Raw genomic sequence first — 17,406 nt, 5'->3', positions numbered from 1 at the left:
CTGTCTGGCAGCCTCGCGTCTCCATTGGATAAAGGCCACGCCCGTCAACCACGATGGGCCCGCTCCTCCTAGCGTTACGAGGCCCGCCCCCTCCAGTCGACCACGACGGGAACAACTGTCTATCGATCTCACCCAGCGCGTGTGGTGATTGGGTGAATTCCACCAGTGCGTCCCTCCCCTTTCCGGTCAGCTCCGCCCCAGAGTTTCCCGGCGGGCTCCGCGCTTTGCGGAGGTCGAGAAACAGAGCTGTCCATCACCAGTATAGCCCGCCTCTCCCTCGCTATTGGTTAAGACAAAGGTGACGTATATGGCTCTTACCCCGCCCTCCTCTAGCGGCTAGCCTCAAGAAGAACACAAGCCATTGGCCCTGCAGAAGCATTGGGCGGCAACGATTGGTTCCCAGGAATGTCAGTCATCGTCCTTCGGTGGATTCTCCCTGCCCCAGGGGAGTCCGGGAGGAACAAGGGCGCTAGTCCGCGTTGAGACTGGAGGAGGCTCCCGAGCACCGAGATGCGGGTAGTGGGCGCGGGCGCGTCTGGGATCTTGGACCCTGCGGGGAATGAGAGCGCGGCCCGGCGCCATGAGCCCCACCCGGGTACTCGGCGGCTCCGGGTCTTCAAGACCCGTGGCCTCTGACAGGCCCTCTCCCTTTGTCTGGCCATCTCGTACACGTCAATCATGGGTAGTTGGAACGCCCCCTCCTCTGGGAAGTTTTCCTGGATCTGCAGAAAGTTTCTCCTTGCGTGAAGATGAATGCACCTGCCTCCTGCCTCTTGTCCCCAGTACTGTCCTCGGTCCAAGCTTAGGGTTCTTCAAAGCCCCGAATGAGCCCCATCTCGATGGGGGCCTCCGCCCTAGGTGTCCATGCACACTTGGCCTGCTTCCTCCAGACGCCTGTTACTTTGTGCTTTATTTTCTATTATTTTCAGACAAGGTCTCACTGTGTAGCCTGGCTAGTTCGTGTGTATGGTTGTGCGGATGCCACGGAGCGCCTATAGAGGTTGCTCTATCATGCGGGTCCCTGGCTTGTTGGCAAGCTCCTTTACCCGCTGAGCCATCTCACTGACTCCCTGACAGTCAAGGTGTCCACTATGGGGCTGGGCGAGGTGGTGCACGTAGTTAATCCCAACACCCGGGAGGCCGAGGCAGGAGGATCTGTGTTAAGAGGCCAGCTTGGTCGACATAGGGAATTCCAAGCCAGCCAGGGCTATACAGTGTCTCAATCAGTCAATCAATCAATCAATCAAATAATGATTTTCTGATTGGCTCCTGCTGGTCCCTTGGCTCTGTCCCACAGCTGTTAGCACCCAGTCACCCTCCTCCCACCTTTTGTCCCCTCTAGCTTGTCAGTCCCCCACCTGCACCCTGCCCAGGTCCTCCCACCTGCCTGTCCCCACAGCTCCCCAGCCCCTGCCTCTGCTCATGGCTTTATGGAAGACTCTCCCCAGGACTACAGCTCAGTCCCTCAGCCATCCCCAGTCACTTCAACTTTACTGAGCCCCTCCTAGGTGCGCGGGACAGCTGTGCCCTCACTTGTCTGTACGGCCTTTGACAGGTGAAGAGGCTAAGCCACAAATACGGAAAGGGGCTTGGTGAGGGCTGTGACTAAGAATGCATTTGGACTGGGCTTCGCTCCAGAAAGGGAAACAGCAGCACTTTATGTATTTAATTGGGATTTTAAGTGTGTGCACATGTGTGTGTAGAGGCCCAAGACTGAAGTCAAATGATTTCCATCTTTTTTAATACATTTTATTTTTAAATTTTTATTTTATGTGTATGCATGTATCCTGCATGTAGGTAAGTGTACCCGTGTCATGTAATGCCTGTGGAGGTCAGAAGAGGCTGCCGGGTCCCCTGTGACTGGAGTTACAGACAGTTGTTAGCTGCCATGTGGGTGCTGGGATTCAAACCCGGGTCTTCTGCAAGAACAACCACTGTTCTTAACCACTGAACCATCTCTCCGGCCCCTTTATTATTTTTATGTGTATGTGTGTATTGCCTACATGTAGGTAAGTGCACCCATGTCATGCAATGCCTGAGGAGGACAGAAGAGGCTGTCAGATCCCCTGGACCTGGAGTTATGGACAGTTGTTAGCTGCCATGTGAGTGCTGGGATTCGAACCTGGGTCTTAAGTGGTTAAGACATCACCTATGCAGATGTCTTAAGCGCTGAGCCATCTCTCCAGCCCATCTTACTATTTTAAAAAATATTTTTTACATGTATGAGTGTATTGCCTGCATGTGTGTAAGTGCACCTGTGTCCTGCAAGCCAGCAGAGGTCAGAAGAGGACATTGAATCCCCTGGAACTGGAGTTAGGGATGGGATGGTTGTTAGCCACCATGTGGGTGCTGGGAATCGAACCTGGGTCCTTTGCAACAGCAAGTCCATTGCTCTTAACTGCTGAGCCATCTCTCTAGCCCTCACCTTATTTTTTGAGACAGGGTCTTACTGAACCTGGAGCTTGCCCATTTGGCTAGACAGGACAACCAGCAAGCCCCAGGCATCCTTCCGTCTGCCTCTCTAGCAGAGAGAATTATAGACATATGCCTCACATCCTGCTTTTATGTGGGTGCTGGAGAATCAAACTTGATCCTCATGGTTGCATAGCAAGCACTTCACTGACTGAGCCATCACCCCCACCTTGGTTTTGTGACTTTAGAGACAGGGTCTCAAGTAGCCCACGCTGGCCTTGAACTCCTGAGGTTCTTGCCTCTGTCTCCTGACTGCTGGGATTCCAGGCCTGCACCATCATGCCCAGCAGACTTGAAGGATGGTGTGCACCCACTGACACAGTCCTGTCCATTATCCCACCCTTCTGATAACTAGGCCCACCCCCTGGCAGCCTCAGGGAGTTTTGTCAGAACACCCTTCACACAAGCCAATGGCAATCACATGAGGGCTAGGGATGGAGCTCAGTTTAACACTTGGCTCACTTGAGGAAGGCCCTGACCTTGTTCCCTGGCCTTCACACACATGCACATACATATGTACCCAAATGCACATGTGCACACATGAACATGTACACACACACTCTTCAGTTCTCCAGTAAAAGAACAAACTACTTTTAATATGAAACATTTCAAAACATTCTTTTTGGTAAAAACTGGTAGGGCAGCCCCCACCTCATAACCCTGAGAGGAAGTGAGTGCGCCAGCAGGGCCCACGGTCCAGTCCTGTAGTGGCTGCAGAGGAGCTCAGTCCAAAGGTAAGTTCAAGTCCACAGGTGAGACGGCCAGGATGCCTGCCTGCAGGGGCAGAGAACCTGTGAGCTGAGAAGGGATGGCCACTAACAGCTGCCACTGCACAGTGATAAAAGATGGGATGGTATGGTGGTACGAGATGGACAGGGTGGAGGCAGAGACAGCCCCAGAGAGAGAGGGACAGAGCCCCAGAGAGAGGGGTACAGAGTTCTGGCCCTTTAATGATGATGTGGTGGCTCTGTGCTGGCTGGGCCTTGGCTCTAAGAACCATTCCTTTACTGGTGACACTGCTGCCCAGGTCCTGCCTCCTCCAAGTGCAACTGTCGTCTCTGCTCAAACAAGCCTGTGTGCCACATCTCTGCTGAGCCCCACACTTCCTCTCCAGGTCCTGCCTGTGTATAATGTGAACACCCCCATCGCCTTCTCCCTCCCCTCCCCTCCCCTCCCCAGGAACAGTGGGGGCCCTGTAGATGCTCAGACCAGCATCCTTGGCCCTGTGGCCACATCAACCAAGGAAAGCAGAATCCTTTCTTCAGCCCTGGTTGTGACACACCCCCAGCCTCACCCCACCTCCAGGCATCCTGGCTGTTCCACAAGAGGCCACGAGGGGGCACTGTGCCCATAACAGGAGCAGCTCAGACACCTAACCATTGGGGTCAGATCCAGGTGCCCCAGGCCCTCCCTGGGTGGCTGGCTGTGCCTCCAGAAGGCACTTTTCCCTCTCTTTCCCAGGTGCTGGATTCTACTACTGTGCTACCTCCCCAGCCCTTTTTATTTACTTTATGTGTATAAGTGTATTGCTTGCATGTATGTGAGTGCACCCGTGTCATGCAATGCCTTGGAGGTCAGAAGAGGGCTTCAGAATCCCCTGGAACTGGAGTTAAGGACAGTTTGTAGCCACCATGTGGGGGCTGGGAATCAAACCCAGGTCCTCTGCAAGAGCAGTCAGTGCTCTTAACCACTGAGCCATCTCCCAGCCCCCTGCCCCCAGCCCTCTTTTACATACTGTATCTTGAGACAGCCTCTCACTAACTTCCTTAGGCTGACTTTGAACTTGTGATGCTCTTGCTTCAGCCTCCCAACTACTGGGATGACAGACCTGCACCACCAAATCCAGAGTCTCCTCTCACCTTTAAAAAAAAATTTTTTTAAGCTAGGCATGGTGGCACATGCCTTTAATCCCAGCACTCGGGAGGCAGAGGCAGGCAGATCTCTGTGAGTTCAAGGCCAGCCTGGTGTACATAGTGAGTTCCAGGACAGCTGGGGCTACAGGGAGACCCTGTCTCAAAATGACCCCCCCCAAAAAAATTGTTTTAATATTTTATTTTTATGTATATGAATGTATTGCCTGCATGTGTTTAAGTGTCATGCAATGCCCTTGGAGGCCAGAAGAGAGCGTGAGATCCCCTGGAACTGGAGTTATGGACGGTTGTTACCACCACAGTGGTGCTGGGAATTGAACCCAGGTTCTTTGCAAGAGCAGCCAGTGTTCTTAACACTGAGCTATCTCTCCAGTCCCTTAAACTTTTTAAAAAAATTTAAACTTTATTTATTCGGGGGGGGAGGTTACATGCATGCTGCTGCGTTGTGGAGGTTACAAGATAACTTTGGGGAGTCAGTTCTCTCCTTCCATGGGTTTTGGGGATGGGACTCAGGTTGCCAGGCGTGGCGGTCTGTGGAGATGGTTCAGGGAGCAAAGCCCTTGCTGCCCAGAGATGAGGGCCTGAATCTGGTTCCTTAGCACCCAAGTAAATGTCAAGCAGGTGCAGTGATATGGACAGGAGGCAGAGACATGGGATCCTCAGCAGGCTGGCCCAGGAGGAGCTGAACCAGAGAGCTCAGTTCAGCAAGAGACCCCACCTCACTGTAGAAAGTGATGGGGAAAGACGGCTGATGGCCACATGAGTGTGTGTAGACTGGCAAGTGTGCTCACACACACACATGTGCAACCACAAGTGTCCACACACAAACATACACATGCAAGAAAAAGAGATGTCAAAGGAGACAGGAAGCAAGGGCAAGCAGGAGTTCACTCTAGTATGTTAAGAGACTAGGGGTGTTCGGGCTGGAGAGCTGGGTCAGCAGTTAAGAACACCGTCTGCCTTTACAGAGGACTGTGGTTCAAGTCACGGCACCTATATGACCAGCTAACAACCGTCCTAACTTCAGTTCCAAGGGATCCAATGCCCTCTTCTGACCTCTGAGGGCATCGCACGACATGGGTGCACGTACATACATACAGGCAATACACTGATACACATAAAAATAAAATTAATAAAAAGAGAGAGAGAGAGAGACTGGGGTGTGGAGTACAAACAGCCGTTGGGCTTTATTATTTTTTTTCTTATTCAGGGTTTCATGCAGCCCAGGCTGGCCTTGAACTACTGATACTAGGCCTCCACTTCTCACATGCTGGGGTCACTAATGCGTTCATTTGTTGTCTGAAGTCCTATGAGGGACCCACATACCCCCATATATCAGGCAGTTGTGCTACCACTGAGCCACACCCATATTGGTGGCTGCAGTGAATGCTGGGCCCCGTAGAGCTCATGCCCAGTACATGCAAGGCTCTGAGTTTTATTCCCAGCTCCACAGGAAAAAAAAAAATGAAGAGCAAGTGAGATGGCTCTGCAGTAGAGGCACTTTGTGCCAAACCTGACATCCCAAGTTCAATCCCTAGGACCGGCATGGTGGAAGGAGAGAACCAACTGCCAAAAGTTGTCCTCTGACTTCTACAAGTATACTGTGGCACACGCCCCCTCAAAACAAATAAATGGGAAGAAAACTTAAAAAAGAAATACAGGGGCTGGATAGATGGCTCAGTGGTTAAAGAACACTGGTTTTTCTTGCAGAAGACCCAGGTTCAAATCCCAGCACTCACATGGCAACTAACAACTGTCCATAATTCCAGTCCCATGGGTTCTGACAGCCTCTTCTGACTTCCTTGGGCATTGCATGACACGGGTGTACTTACCTGCATGCAGGCAACACACATGTACACATAAAATTAAATTTAAAAAAAACAACTACAGAGCTGAAGAGGTGGCTTAGTGGTTAAGAGCACATACTGGTCTTGAACCTGTTCAAGACCAGAGTTTGAATCCCAGCACCCATGTTGGTGGCTCACAACCACCTATAACTCCAGCTTCAGGGGACCCAACACCCTCTTTTACCCTCTGCAGGTACCTGCACTCCTGTGCACAAACACATACACATATATACATATACACAATAATTAAAAATAAATCTTGGAGCCAGGCATGGTGGCACACGCTTTTAATCCCAGCACTCAGGAGGCAGAGACAGGTGGATCTCTATGAGTTCAAGGCCAGCCTGGTCTACATAGTAAGTTCCAGACCAAGTGGGCTGCTGGGAGACCCTGTGTCAAAAAAAAGACCAAAAATCAATCATTCATTCAATCAATCAATCAATCAATCAATCAATCAATCAATCAATCAATCAATCTTGGGGCTGAAGAGATGGCTCTGTGGTTAAGAATACTGGTCGTTCTTGCAGAAGACCTGGGTTTCAATCTCAGCACCCACATGGCAGCTAACATGCCTTTAATTCCAGCACTCAGGAGGCAGAAGCAGGTGGCTCTCTGAGATGGAGCCTACCTGGTCTACATAGGGAGTACTAGGCTAGCCAGGGCTACATAGTGAGACATTGTGTCTAAATAAATAGGGGCCTACAGCCTCTCTGGACTGATCTGGAACATAGCTGGGGCAGGTGCTGCTGCAGAGGCCAGGTGGTGGAGGGGCACCTCAGGGTGATCCACAACCTTTGCAGGAGAACCAAGCTGGGAGGGGTGAGGCTGTCAGCGTGCAGCCCTGCTGGCTGAGGCCCTGCTGGGTGCAGGCCAGCCGTGCACACTGCAGGCTCGGCATCGGCCCTCTCTACCCTGCGCATAGTTCGCAGCAGCTACTCAGCAGGGACAGGAAGGAACCAAAGGCCAAGCAGGGAGTCCTGGATGGAAACCTATACGGCCCTGTCCCGGGCAGCTGGGTATACTGAGGCCTAGGCCGAGGGGACGACTCACCCAACCCCCATGGGCCTGGATCCAGGGCGCAAAGCTGTGCACATGCTCCACGCTGAGGCCGGCCAGGGTGCCCCCCAGCCCGACCACACGCCGGCTCAGCTCCATGGCCAGGGCCAGGCGGGCCAGGGGCTCCGGGGACGGCGGGGGAGGCCCGGGGCATGGCAGTGATGGGCTCCCGCGGCTCGGGTGGGCGCTGCCTTCCCGGCTGGAGAAGAGCTCCACCAGACGGGCGAAGGAGCCGGCAGAGAGACGGGCTAGTCTGCGGTGCAGCGTGGGGTCCGAGGCCAGCTGTGGGGTGCAGGGGGGCCGGGGTTAGCCTCGGCCAGGCTCGGCAACCAGCCCCCGGGGAACGGGGATGTGGCTTCCTCTAGATGCTAGCGCTAAGTCCTGCCCATCCACAAGCCCCTCTAGAGCCTTGGCCAAGACTCCCAGGAAAGGTGGCCATGCTCCAGCCTAGTTCCTGACAGCCAATCAGAACCAAGCACCAGTTCTGTGCTCCTTTTTTTTAGTCCTTGAGGCCAGGCTGCTGTCTATAACCTCAACCTTTTCCATAGAATTGGATGTTATAGGACTGACTGTCCAGGTCTGAAAGCCAATCAGACTCCAGGAAACCCAGACCACGCCCCTCTGGAAGGCCATTTCCTACATTCTAAGCTATAGCCCTACTGCTGCCCATCAGGGTTTTTTGTTAGCTTGATTTTAAAGACATGTCTTAGATAGCCCAGCACTGTAGCCCAGGATGATGGTAAACTCCTGATCCTCCTGCCTCCACCTCCCAAGTACTGGGATGACAGGCGTACACACCACCACACCAGGAATGTGCTGTCCTGGGGCCTCCTGGTACCACTAGGCAAGTACTCTACCAACTGAGCCACATCCCCTGCCTGTCAATCACAGCTTTCTGAGACAAGGCCTCACTCCGCAGCCCCAGCTGTCCTGGAATGTACTCTTTCTACAATCCTCCTGCCTCAGACTCCCAGGGGAGTGGGGAGGGTGTGCAGGTGTCTGGCACCATTGCCTGCCACAGTCCTACCTTACACACTCCCCCCACATCTACTCTTTTACTTCCCCCTCTCCTGGGTCTTGTTTCGGGTTCCCTTCCTTAATCTGCTGTTCTTTATTTTCAGGTTTTTTTCACATGGATGGGGTGGTGGTGATAGATGGACACAGCTCGGGGCCTGGGGCTTGCTAGGCAAGGGTTCTGTCATTGCCCTAATCCCTAATCTCTCTCCTGGATGTTTCTGTTAGTTGGATCCCTGCATCCAAATGACCACTGGAAGCCTCTGATTGAACGCCTACTGCAGTGCAGCTCTGGCCGTTTACCCCAAGCCGTGTCACCTTGGCCCTCTGGCCCCACCAAAGTCAGTGCAGCTCTAGCCTGAGACCCCCGTCCCCCAGTGCAGAATGGAGCCTGTCACCTTTCGGTTGATGACTTCTGCCTCCTCCTCCAGCAACACCACCAGCCTCCTCAACAGGGCCTCCTTCTCGGTGGGTGCGGGGCCCTGGAACTCTGGGGGGTGGGGAGAGAATCTGACTCAGGGTGGAGCCCTGGCTTTCCTCTGATCAGACCCTCACCCCTCTCCAAGGCCACTCTGCTGCTTACCTGGGCTAGGTGGGGACCTCAGCTGTTCCTGGACCAGTTGTTCCAGCCTCTGGGCCACCAGGGCATAGAAGTCAGGAGTGGCTGGGCCTGGTGGAAAAGCAGTCGATGACTATCTGGAACACAGTAACCACATTGTCACACAGCAACAATTGACATTTCACAAAGGGGTAAACTGAGTCCATAAGAGAATTCAGTAAAGACATCAAAATCCTGGGCCTTCCCACTTACTGTGTCCTCAAATTAAACTGAGACTATCAGAGCTGAACCCTGAAGATTACCTCGTCCAGCGAAGGCAAACACATGGCATTCCTGCCATTGCCATCCCATCCCATGTCCAGTTTAGATATCATCAACTGACTACAGACTTATCTTTGCAGTTGCACATTCCTTTTTATTTATTTTTTTTATTTTTTTTTTGGTGGGGGAGTCTTTTTGAGACAGGGTCTCCCTGTAGCCCCAGCTGTCCTGGAACTCACTATGTAGACCAGGCTGGCCTTGAACTCACAGAGATCCGCCTGCCTCTGCCTCCCAAGTGCTGGGATTGAAGGCCTGCGCCACCACACCCGGTGCACATTCCTTTTTAAATAAGCCACTAATGGCTGGAGAGATGGGTCAGTGGTTAAGAACACTGACTGTTCTTGCAGAAGATCCGGGTTCGAATCCCACACCCACATGGCAGCTGAAAACTGTCCACAATTCCAGTTCCAGGGGATCCGACAGCCTAACTGTCCTCCGCAGGCATTGCACGACACAGGTGTACTTACCTACATGGAGGCATAACACTCATATACATAAAATAAAAATAATAAATAAAATATTTTTGCCGGGCATGGTGGTGCACACCTTTAATCCCAGCACTTGGGAGGCAGAGGCAGGCGGATCTCTGTGAGTTCAAGGCCAGCCTGGTCTATATAGTGAGTTCCAGGACAGCTGGGGTTACAGGGAGACCCTGTCTCAAAAAGACAAAAAAAAAAAAAAAAAAAAAAAAGCCATTAAGAGTCTATCTACCCAGGCACACTTTCAAGAGGAAACCAGTTAATCATTTCTTTTCTTTTTTTTCCTTAATTTTAATTTTTTATGTGTATGAGTGTATTGCCTGCATGTATGTGAGTGTACCCGTGTCGTGCAATTCCCACAGAGGTCAGAAGAGGGCTCCTGAGTTCCCTGGAACTGGAGTTAAGGTTTGTACCTGCCATGTGGGTGCTGGGAATCGAACCCGGGTCCTCTGCAAGAGCAGTCAGTGCTCTTAACTGCTGAGCCAGCTCTCCAGCTCCTTCTTTCTTTTTTTAAATTAAAGTTTGAAAAAAATTTTTTAAATTTATTTTATGTGTATGAGTGTTAAACCTGTGTAAGTGCACCCATGTCATAGAATGCCCCAGGAGGCCAGAAGAGGGCGTCGGATATCCAGAACTGGAGTTATAGACAGTTGTTAGCCACTATGTGGGTGCTGGGAACCAAACAAGTGCTCTCTCTAAATGGCTGAGCCATCTCTCCAGCTCCCCAGTGCTCTCTCCCTCTCTCTCTCTCATCCTGTAACCCAAGGGGGCCTCAAAACCACAGCCATCCTCCTTCCTGAGCCTCCCAAGTGTTGAGACCCTGTGTGTACCGCTACGCCCAGCTCTGTTGACATTCCTGACCACCCCTCAATCCAGTCCTACTCTGCTGCTTGAAAAAAAGAGATACAAGGAAGAGAAAGGGTTCTTCCAGTCCTATAGCCAACCAGTCAAACCCATCTTTCGATTTGGGCCGGGGTTACAGAAGAGGCTTCCCTGGAAATCAGGGAGGGAGATTAGCTAGAAACAGGTGAAAGGGCCTCCTTAGAGCTGCTAGACAGACATTTACGTGGGAGCCTTAGGTTGCAGGCCCATACCTGTGATTCCAGCACTCGGGAGGCTGAGGCAGAGCCAGGTCTACACAGCGAATTCCAGGTCTGGAGAACCTGGGGAGGGAAGAAAGGAGGGAGGGAGGGAGAGAGAGAGGGAAGGAGGGAGGGAAGGAAGGAAGGAAGGAAGGAAGGAAGGAAGGAAGGAAGGAAGGAAGGAAGGAAGGAAGGAAAGAAATCTAACTGGGAGGAGGGGAGGGCTGGAGACCCCACACATGGCTACCCATAGCTGAGTGATATTGACCTTGCTCCTGGTACTGTCTGGGTTTTCCAAACCAAAGCTCTGGGTCCTGCCAGTTTCACAGGTGATCTGGGTAAAGCTCTTACCAGGCTCTGAACCATAGCAGGGGCGGAGTGGCAGGGAGCAAGGCCGAGAGGTTTCCGGGGGAGCAGCTCCCCTCCCCAAGGGACACAGGAGGCATCTTCGAAGGCGGCTCAGGAAATCGGTTGGCTCCTCTTGGACAGGGCTCCTAGGGCCAAGAACCTCAGAGTGACCCCAGAGTCCTGGGCAAGCCATCCCTTTGACCTCCCATGGAAGAACTCTTCTTGAAACTCGAAACAGGGCATGGGACCAGATTTGAAGTGTGGAGGAGACCGGCTAGGACCAGGAGCAAGAGTCAGAGAGGAGTCTTCCACTCAAAGGCTGGTCCTGGGGGTGGGGAAGAGCAACTCACTCACCTGGGTGGAGTTGAAACAGGGGAGCTGGCAGCCTCACCGCGCTTAAGGAAGGCTGCCAGGACCCTCAGTGTGTCCTCCCGGAGTCCCAGCTCTTCTGAGCCAGCCATGGAGGCACCTGAGGGAGAAAACAGGGATGCACTCAAGTCCAATGAGAGGTTCATGTAGTCCCCGCATGCAGAGGGCACCTGGACTCAAAGGTCCCCTACAAGGAAGGGGCTGAGGCCCCGATTCTGGAGCCTTTGGGACAGTCGAACCCGCAAAGGAATAGGGCTTTCTTTATCCTGGGACAAGAAGGGGCTGAAGCTGGATTCTTGGATCTAAAAGAGAAAGTAGGTGGGGGATAGATCCCCTAAATCCGGGAGAGCAAATGGGGCTTGCAGAAGTCATCCCTGGATTCCGAAGGCGGCAACTTGCAGAGCTCCTGAAGCCCTTAGAGGACCAGGAACTACCAATCCCAGCAGACTTCGTAGCAAACAGTAGCAAAAGTCTCCGCGTTTCACCACGCAGCCTCCTGGGAGATGTAGTTCCAGCTATCTGAGCTGGCACCTGGGGTTGGGGGGGAGTCCCCAGGCACTTGGACTAGGGAGAAGCCACGATGGGGGTAGGGGTGGCTGCTCCTGCATCCCGGTCCCCTCCTCACCCCAGCCCTCCCCGACACCCTACTCACCTGGTCTTGCGGGGAGCAGATGGGGGAAACCCCTGCCGCCGCCGCCCCGGCGTGCACGCCTCCACTCAATTTGTACAAACTTTTCTTTGATAGTTCAACTTTCCCGCGCCTGCGCACTAGGCCGATCTGGCAACCGCCCCAACGTCGAAGGGGCGGGGCGTTCTGTCTGCCTGATTTGCATATGACGTTCCCAGCATGCCTCCGAGCGGAAGATCGAAAAGGGCATGGAGGGGGCGGGGCGGGGCTCACCGAACCCACCACCCGTTTGGCTTTCGAGTTTCATACCCAAATTATGAGAAAATTGTTTTCGTCTCAAGAAATCAATAGGAAACGGAGCCCCTGCGCCCGGAAGCTCAGCTGACAGGGGCAAGGGGTGCAGTGGCGAGCGAGTGTGAGACTCGCCGGAAACCCCAAACTTGCGTGGGCACCAGCTCTGGGCGCGCGCCCATCCTCTCACAGTAGGTAAGAGCCCCTCTCACGGAAGAGCCCCGAGCAGCGGCGGGACGGCCCGGGGTGTTCCGAGCCAGGCTGATCCCGGAGGAGTAGTCGAGGCTGGCGCTGGAGCTCCGCTGGGAAAACCCGGAGAAAGCGGGGCGTGGAGACGCAGGCCTGCGCAGGTCCAGCACCCCGGATGGGGGTGCAGAGGACTGCTGCAACTTCAAGGCCAGCGTGGGCTGCAGAGTTCGAGATCAGCCAGGCCAACTTGGGCTGCAGGGAGTTCAGGAACCAGTCTGGGCTGCAGAGGGACTTCGAGATCAGCCAGGCCAGTCTGGGCTACCGAGTGAGTTCAAGAACTAGCCTGGGCTGCAGAGTGAGCTAGAGATCAGCCAGGCTGGGCTACAGAGTGAGTTCAAGAACTAGCCTGGGCTGCAGAGTGAGCTAGAGATCAGCCAGGCTGGGCTACAGAGTGAGTTCAAGAACTAACCTGGGCTGCAGAATGCATTCAAGAAGTAGCCTGGGCTACAGAGTTCAAGAACCAGCCAGAACTACACAGTGAATTCAAGGTCAGCCTGTGCTACACACTAATACCATGTCTCAAGATATCTAGAAACAGAATATAGAGAAAAACAACAACCTCAACAACAACAAACCCAAACCACGTCCAGAAGGGAGGGCGGGAGGCGTCTGCACTTGCGTACCTGGGGGAGGAAAGGATGTGCTGCAGACGGGACAGTCCACTCTAGAAGAGGGGAGAGGCTGTTTGGGAGGAACTCTCGGTGGAGGATCTGGAAATTAACAGAGGTTTTCTGCGCTGCAACAGTGGAAGGCGGGGTTCCCCGGAGCAAGGGGCAGCCTAGACACTTAAGTAATCTGGGAAAAGGGGGGCACGTGTGGTCCCCCCTGGCCAAGTAGGCTTAGAGGAACTGCACCGTACACGCAGGCCGCAGCATGGGGACCCCGAAGCCGCGGATCGTGCCCTGGCTGGTGTCGAAACTGGACCTGGGGCAGCTGGAGGGCGTGGCCTGGCTGGACAGCAGCCGCACGCGGTTCCGGATCCCGTGGAAGCATGGTCTGCGGCAGGACGCGCAAATGGCCGACTTCGGCATCTTCCAGGTGGGTGAGCCCCGGGCACGGGGTGCCTCGGTGCAGCTCCCACTGGGCAGAAAGGGTTCCGAGGGGCGTTCCGGTGGGGTGGGGCTGGTCCAGAGGCGGGGTCATACTAGTGAAGGTGGGCGGGTTGGCACTGAAGGGGCGGGGCCTGCACGAGCGCTGGCCTGTTGGTGGGAGCTGATGCGTGCGAATCGATGAATTTTGATTGACGAATTGATTGTCGGGTTCAGGGAATAGAACCCGGAGAGGTATGTTGGCAAAGAGCGTCAGGGAAGGGGTTGGGAGTTCTTTGGAGGGCGGGGCTCTTAGTTGCAGAACCCTTAAACATTACAATGTGTTTTAAATATGCGGTCACTAGCCACCAAATTAGCATACATTAGTAGTAGTGAATCTGGAAGAATGTGACGCTTGTCACCTGTTCCTGGCCGCTAAAAGGGGGATATGGAGTAGTCTCAGCATTCTGGAGGCTGAAGCAGGAGGATCACAAGTTGGAGCTCAGCCTGAGTTACAATGAAGGCCCTGTTTCAAAACCAAAAGTTAAAAAAAAAATTTTTTTTTTTTTGATGCAGAAATTGGGAGTGAGGATGGGGTACAATGAATGTGAGAATTTGGACCTGGAGCCATGAAGTTAGAACATGGTAGCAGACCTCAGGGCAGAGTCAACACAGTCTTCCCCACTGTCCTGCAGGCCTGGGCAGAAGCCAGTGGTGCCTACACCCCAGGGAGGGACAAGCCAGACATGTCCACCTGGAAAAGGAATTTCCGGTCGGCCCTGAACCGAAAGGAAGTGCTGCGATTAGTTGAGGACCGGAGCAAGGACCCTTATGACCCGCATAAGGTGTATGAGTTTGTGACTCCAGGTGTGTGCCAAGATTGCCTGGGGGGAGTGTCACAGAGAGCTTGGGGTCAGGAGGATCTTGTTCACCCACTCTGCTCACCCTGTCTGCACAGGAGCAGAGGACCTTGTGCATCTGAACACCTCTCCTGACACCAATGGTGGAAGCAGTGTGTCTGATCCCCAGGTGAGGGTGCCTCAGCCTCACCCTGACCCTGTCAGGCCACCCCCTCCTCCCCTCTCCGGGTGAGTGGACCCTTCCTGATGCAGTCTGCCACCCTCTTGACTCAGACTAGGTTGTTGAAAAGCCTGGCTTTTCTCTCTTCCAGGAAGACCTCCTGGAGTTATTGGGTGACATGGAGTTGGCCCCTCTTCCAGATGAGGGGCCTTCTAGCCTGGCTATTGTTCCTGAGCACTGTCAGCTCTTGCTGAACCCCAACTTGGACAAACCCCCAAACCCAGCACCCCAGGAAAACCCAGTGAAGCACCTGCTGGTCGAGGATGGTGAGTACCTGCTGTGGGGTAGGAGGGTCCGCAGCAGGGACAGCAGCCCTCACCCTGGCCCTGTCCATCTTTCCTTCTTCATGCTGCTGCTGCTCAGGGTGGGAGTTCGAGGTGACTGCCTTCTACCGAGGCCGCCAGGTCTTCCAGCAGGCACTCTTTTACCCAGGAGGCCTACGACTGGTGGGCTCCACAGCTGAGGACAGGACACTCCCCTGGCAGCCAGTAACCCTGCCAGACCCTGAGGCGTTTCTGACTGATGGGCTCGTGAGGGAATACGTGAGACATGTGCTGAAGTGCCTGGGCAAGGGGCTGGCACTGTGGCGGGCGGGCCAGCACCTCTGGGCCCGGAGGCTAGGGCACTCCCATTCCTTTTGGGCTGTGGGCGAGGAGCTGCTTCCAGACATCGGAAATGGGCCTGATGGAGAGGTCCCCAAGGACAAAGATGGAGTTGTATTCGACCTGGGACCCTTTGTGCGAGGTGAGTGCCTCACATGGGACTCCATCAACCATGGTGGTTGATTGATCTCAGAGCCCAGCCTGCCACTCTCTACTTTGTGGTAAAGGACAGACCTGTCCTACCAAGTCCAGGGACACTTACTCCTTTTGGATCTGGTGTGTAATACAGCCCAACACCTAAGATGCTCAGGAAACCATTTAATAGTGGGTTCAAAAACTGATGGTAGGTCTGCAGGTGTGGCTTAGCAGAGCCCCCACATAGACTCCCCCAGTGAGGGGCTGGGGTGTGGCTCAGTGGTAGAGCCCCTGCCTAGAATCCCCCAGTGAGGAGCTGGGGTGAGGCTCAATGCTAGAGCCCCTGCCTAGGATCCCCCAGTGAGGGGCGGGGGTGAGACTCAGTGCTAGAGCCCCTGCCTAGGATCCCCCAGTGAGGGGCTGGGGTGAGGCTCAGCGCTAGAACCCCTGCCTAGCATACCTAGCATGTTTGAGGCCCTGTATTCCATCCTCAGCACTGCAAAAAGAAAGGAAAAAAAAAAGGAAAAGGACAAATTTTAAGAGGTTATGATTTTTTGTCTCACTCCTTAGCCCAGGCTGGCCTCCAGCCTCCCCACTGCTGGAAGACAGGGGTGAACCTCACCCCCAGCATAACATTCTTTGCTTTATAGTAGTTGCTTTTTTTGTTTTTGTTTTTTTGAGACAGGGTCTCCCTGTAGCCCCAGCTGTCCTGGAACTCACTATGTAGACCAGGCTGGTCTTGAACTCACAGAGATCCGGCTGCCTCTGCCTCCTGAGTGCTGGGATTAAAGGTGTGCTGGCCCAGTAGTTGCTTTTAATTTCTGAGGCAGTCTCACTGTGTAGCCTGGCCAGGCCTCAAACTGTCCTGACACAGCCTCACATAGTGGCATCATAGGCCCATTCTCACAATGTAAATAACCACAGCAAGGCCTCAGAAGTTGAGGAGCCATAAGTCCAACTGCCTTCTGAGCACCCTAACAGGCTGTCCTCCTAGGGATCTGCCTTCCTCCTGGCTGCTAGGGCTCTGGGTGGGATGGGCTGACCTCTCACCCCTGCAGTGCTGGGAGAAGGGCAAAGACTAGTTTGTGTTAGAATCACAGGGACTTGCCTAGCCCAGCAGTGCCTGTGGTGGCCAAGGAGCTTTCCCAGGGGAGAGAGATACTGAGCGTTGGGGATATGGGGAGGGCAGGGGTTTGTCATTCCTCCCCTTGACCTGACTCTTGGATCCCCAGATCTCATCGCTTTCGTGGAGGGAAGGAGACGTTCCCCACGCTATACTCTGTGGTTCTGTGTGGGGGAGTCATGGCCCCAGGACCAGCCATGGGTAAAGAGGCTCGTGATGGTCAAGGTGCCTGCTGTCTTGTGCTTGAGGCTGGGAGGGGTGGGCTTATGGGGGAAGCCATGGCACCAAGGAACTACAACTCCCACAAGCCCCTCTGAAAAGCAGCAGCTTCAAAGGGTCTCTACAAACATATCCCCATCCATCCCAGGAGCCTCTGGGTGTCTTTTGCATGGCCTCCCTCTTAACAGGGTTTGTTTGGCTCTCTAGACCATATAGAAGCTGTTGCACAACCCACCCAACAACAAGGTGGCCCTAGGGGCTCTGGCCCTGTGTCTGTGACTGGGAAACTAGTTCCCAGCAGTCCAGGGGCCCATGGGAGTTGGGCTTTGTCCTGACTCCTTTCTGCCTCCTGCAGGTGGTTCCTACATGCCTTAAACAGCTGTTGGAGATTGCCCGGGAAGGGGGTGCCTCCTCACTGGACAGCACCGTGAACCTGCGCATCTCCAACAGCCAGCCCATCTCCCTCACCTTTGACCAGTACAAGGCCTGCCTCCAGGACCTGGTGGTGGACATGGACTTCCAAGCCTCAGGAGAGGCCTGAGCCCTGTCAGCTGTCAATAAAGCAGTTCCCACCACAATCATGATGTCAGGTGTCCAAAGGTTCCTGACCCTAGGCTGGTGGTTACTGGGGGG

General features: G+C 54.0%; 2 protein-coding genes across 5 annotated transcripts; one reads left to right on the top strand and one right to left on the bottom strand.

Annotated features, from left to right (window-relative positions):
- Positions 1 to 3,047: 3,047 nt before the first annotated feature.
- Positions 3,048 to 12,376, bottom strand: Bcl2l12 (BCL2 like 12). Its single transcript, XM_008845081.3, is given in 9 exon segments — positions 3,048 to 3,246; positions 7,241 to 7,528; positions 8,659 to 8,750; positions 8,844 to 8,930; positions 11,053 to 11,195; positions 11,404 to 11,518; positions 12,071 to 12,155; positions 12,158 to 12,233; positions 12,235 to 12,376. Coding segments are annotated over 9 exon segments (1,056 nt in total). The 5' UTR covers positions 12,354 to 12,376; the 3' UTR covers positions 3,048 to 3,195.
- Positions 12,377 to 12,388: 12 nt separating this feature from the next.
- Irf3 (interferon regulatory factor 3) lies at positions 12,389 to 17,357 on the top strand. Of its 4 annotated transcripts, none has more exons than XM_029569338.1 (8): positions 12,389 to 12,528; positions 13,452 to 13,624; positions 14,310 to 14,481; positions 14,573 to 14,643; positions 14,786 to 14,960; positions 15,058 to 15,438; positions 16,664 to 16,779; positions 17,129 to 17,357. In XM_029569338.1, exons 2-8 carry the CDS (start codon positions 13,460 to 13,462, stop codon positions 17,312 to 17,314), a joined length of 1,266 nt encoding a protein of 421 aa, XP_029425198.1. In that variant the 5' UTR covers positions 12,389 to 12,528; positions 13,452 to 13,459; the 3' UTR covers positions 17,315 to 17,357. The 4 variants fall into 4 exon arrangements, with proteins under 4 accessions (XP_029425198.1, XP_008843304.1, XP_029425197.1 ...); XM_008845082.3 differs by having other exon boundaries at positions 12,396 to 12,532; XM_029569337.1 differs by lacking the exon at positions 12,389 to 12,528 and adding an exon at positions 12,933 to 13,074.
- Positions 17,358 to 17,406: the final 49 nt, after the last annotated feature.

Source organism: Nannospalax galili, unplaced genomic scaffold (genome assembly GCF_000622305.1).
Source record: "Nannospalax galili isolate Female #2095 unplaced genomic scaffold, S.galili_v1.0 scaffold960, whole genome shotgun sequence".
Classification (NCBI taxonomy): domain Eukaryota; kingdom Metazoa; phylum Chordata; class Mammalia; order Rodentia; family Spalacidae; genus Nannospalax; species Nannospalax galili.
Note: the sequence above shows the minus strand (reverse complement) of the source record. Positions and strands in the feature narration are given on the sequence as shown.

Coding starts and splice junctions, on each gene's coding strand:
- Irf3 (XM_029569338.1), top strand. CDS start 13,460: ATGGGGACCCCGAAGCCGCGGATCGTGCCCTGGCTGGTGTCGAAACTG. Junction 14,644..14,785: donor GCAGTGTGTCTGATCCCCAG/GTGAGGGTGCCT, acceptor TCTCTCTTCCAG/GAAGACCTCCTGGAGTTATT. Junction 16,780..17,128: donor AGAGGCTCGTGATGGTCAAG/GTGCCTGCTGTC, acceptor TGCCTCCTGCAG/GTGGTTCCTACATGCCTTAA.